The sequence below is a fragment of the Manacus vitellinus genome, unplaced genomic scaffold (genome assembly GCF_001715985.3).
Source record: "Manacus vitellinus isolate BGI_N305 unplaced genomic scaffold, ASM171598v3 scaffold_78_pilon, whole genome shotgun sequence".
Lineage (NCBI taxonomy): Eukaryota > Metazoa > Chordata > Aves > Passeriformes > Pipridae > Manacus > Manacus vitellinus.
The window spans coordinates 90684-93757 of record NW_021940807.1 but is presented as its reverse complement, the minus strand read 5'-3'; the positions used below and the strand labels follow the sequence as shown (position 1 = coordinate 93757).

At 53.8% G+C, this 3074-nt stretch overlaps 1 protein-coding gene across 1 annotated transcript in view; it reads left to right on the top strand.

Annotated features, from left to right (window-relative positions):
- Positions 1-3074, top strand: part of SMARCC1 (SWI/SNF related, matrix associated, actin dependent regulator of chromatin subfamily c member 1) — a 57473-nt gene that overhangs the window by 52185 nt on the left and 2214 nt on the right. Inside the window, exon 25 of the mRNA XM_029964664.1 lies at positions 1578-1751. Coding sequence (XP_029820524.1) covers positions 1578-1751 — 174 coding nt within the window. The remainder of the gene's footprint in view (positions 1-1577; positions 1752-3074) is intronic.

Sequence of the window (3074 nt, the reverse complement as noted above, 5' to 3'; positions counted from 1 at the left end):
CTCGGCACGCGAGTCCCTGGGCTTAGTCAGTCCCACCCCTGTCCCTGGGCCCAGTTATTCACCCTCCCTGCCCAGGGAGGGTGGAGGGGAGGATGGATGGATTCACTGCTGGAATGTCACTGCCGTGGCAGGGGCTGCAACGGGATGAGCTTTAAGGTCCCTTCCACCCCGAGCCCATCTGGGATTCCGTGATTCCCGGCTCTTGTGAGCCGTGTTCCCGCTGGGAAGGAGCACACCTTGGGCTTTGCATGGAGCCAGCAGGCATTCCCTGCAGCTGCTGTCTGCTCCTTCCTGCCCAGGGCTGGGAAGCAGCTCACTGAGTGGTGGGAGAGTGGGATGTCAGCCAGGCACATCTCCTCGGAGCGGCAGCTGCTCCCTCCCAAATCCTGCCCCCGAATCCTGTCTGCCTTCGGGGGCACTGGCTGGGCCTGCAGGTCTTCCCTGGGAGGGGGGAGCAGGGAGAGGTGTGCAGGAGGGTTTGGATCAGCTCCAAGCCCTGTGCATCACTGCTCCAGCGAGACAACCCCTAAAGCTGTTTATCACTGCAGTGCCCCTCGAGGAGCTGATTTAATAGAGGGAGAGGCTCGTTTGATAGAGATAAATACCTTGGAGAGCCTTTAAAAGTGGTTCCTCATCCGTTTCCCTGGAATGTGGAGCTGCAGTTTGGTAGCAGTGGAATCCTTTGGAGCGACAGGAACCTCCCTGGTCTCTAACGTGGAAAGGGTTTTTTTTAGTCTCTTAAATCTCGTTTTATTGAACCTTTTGCCTTTATCTCTTCCCGCGGCTGCTGTTCTAAGCTCTCTCCCCTATGTAGGTCACACTTCCACATTTTCTACTTGAGCCACTGTCTTGGAGCAGTTACTCTCTAAAATAGAAAAAAAAAAAACATGTCTGCAGAAAGAGGAGTTTGGTTTTGCTGTGGTGGTGGCAGGAATTCCCCCGTGTTTAATCCCAGTTTAGTCCAATCGCCGCTTCCCAACCAAAGTACTGTCCCTGCACGGGAGGGTGTAAAAGGAAATGTAATTGGATTATGCAAAATCACCTCTCAAATGAGGTTTTAAGGCATCACTCATGGTTGTTGGAGGTGTTCAAAGACAGGTGATTCCAGCAGGTCCTTGTGCAGCTGGAACAGGAAGGTCTCCTGCGGAGCTGGTTTGGGAGCAGGAGTGTTGGAATATTCCCTCACAGCAAAACAGGGGGATAATGGTAGGAATTCCCATGCAGCCCCATTTCCAGCTGCATCATTTCAGTTCTCCCATTAAATTAGTCCGTGGGGCTTCGTGGCTGCTCCTTCCCACCAGGGGCTCCTTTGGTGCCTGGTTATCCCAGCCCGTTTGTGTCCCACTGTTTGGATTCCATCCGGTGCCTTTTGGTGGGGGGTCACTGCCAACGTTGGGTTTGACTGTGCCAGTGTTCCCAGGAGATGCCCAGTGCCCCGTGGCCCTTCCTGGGGGGAGAGTGTGTTGCCTTTGGGGTCGAAGAGGCATTTCCCGGGTGTTTGGGGCCGCCCCTCGCTCTGGTTCTCCCTTCCCACCACTCCCAGGGTCTCACCATCGTGTCTCTCCCTCCCCTCCCAGGTCAGATGCCAGGGCCAGGGTCGATGCTCCCCGGGCAGCCCCTGCCAGGCCGGATGATGCCAAGTGTGTCAGCCAACCTCCACCCTGCCGGGGGGGCCCCCCCGCCCGGGATGGCGCCCATGGCCGGCAACCTCATCGGACCTCGGGTGCCCCTGGCAGCTCCCAACGGCATGTGTAAGTGCAGGCCCAGCACAGCACCTCGGGGGGCTCCTGCTGCGGCTCCTCTGTCTTTGGGGAAGGGATTTTTAGTGGAAACCCCTGTATTTCCTGTGGGAATAGCGGGGTCTGTGCGCGCTGCCAGCCCTGACGGGTGCCAGGGACGTGCTTGAAGCTTTAAGTGCTCCTCTCCCCTCTGGGCATCCAAACACACTCCATTGTCCTTTATTTTATTTATAACATCCCTTCTTTTATTTATAATGATACTGAGGCTCAGTAGTGATGATCAAAAACCTCTCCTGGCTCAGTGGAGAGTCAGGAATTCACCATAAATCCTCAAATATCAAAGATATCAGAATAGAAACCAGTTCAATAATTCCTTACTGAAAACCTGCCACCCTGAAGTTGGAACAGGGAAGCCCTGATTAGGAGGAGGCAGAAGATAAACCATGTGAGGAACATTCCCAGTGTAAAACCTACACCTCCAAAAATGAAGTTGATTTATGGCAGCCAAAAAAGCAGCTGAGTCAGGAGCCCCAGTGTGGGTGTTGTTTGAGTGAGTGTGAGAATGTGGCCAAAGCCAGAAGGCAAAAGACAAGCTGGCACAGGGAGGAATTACTGAGGAATTCTCAGTCAGGGATCCCTCAATAAATTGGCCATTATTAATTCCCCCCTGGGCTCAGCTGCTGCTCTGCTTCAGCACAGGAATCTGCACCCCAGGAACACTCAGTGTGACTGTCCCCAGAGGAGCAGGAATTGGGATCACTCTCCCAAAAAGTCACTGGGAAAAGCCCATCTCGTTTTGGCTGGAGCTGCAGGAGCTCTGACTCACTGGTGTTCACCAGCCCTGGTGGGAAATACTCCAGCTGATGCTATTTTTGCTCTAATTCTTCTCCTCCTCCAGCTTTACTTAGTTTTCCTTCCTTTTTCCTGAGCCTCTACCACTGGGAATATCTCATGTCAGGTTGTATTCCTGTTTGCTCTCTTCCCTTATCTTAATTTCTCCTTTTTTTCTCCCCTACTAAACAAGTCAGTCATGTTCCATTAGTGTCTCCTCTCTGGGCACAAAGCTGCCCTTTCCTATCCCTGCTTTCTTCCCTCCTCTTGCTGCATCCCTGGATTCCTCTGCTTTTTAACCTATCTCCACCCTTCAGAGGGGAGTGCAGGCTCTGTTTATGTAAAATCTGCTCTTCCATCTATCTGGACCACAGAAGAGCCGCAGTTGGGCCCGAGGGCGGAGCTGGGAGGGGAGAGGTGCCAGTTCCAGCCCTGGAACTTGCCTGGCCTGAACTTTGCCAGCTGCTGAGCTGCACCCCTGGCACCTTGTCTGTGCAAACGGGG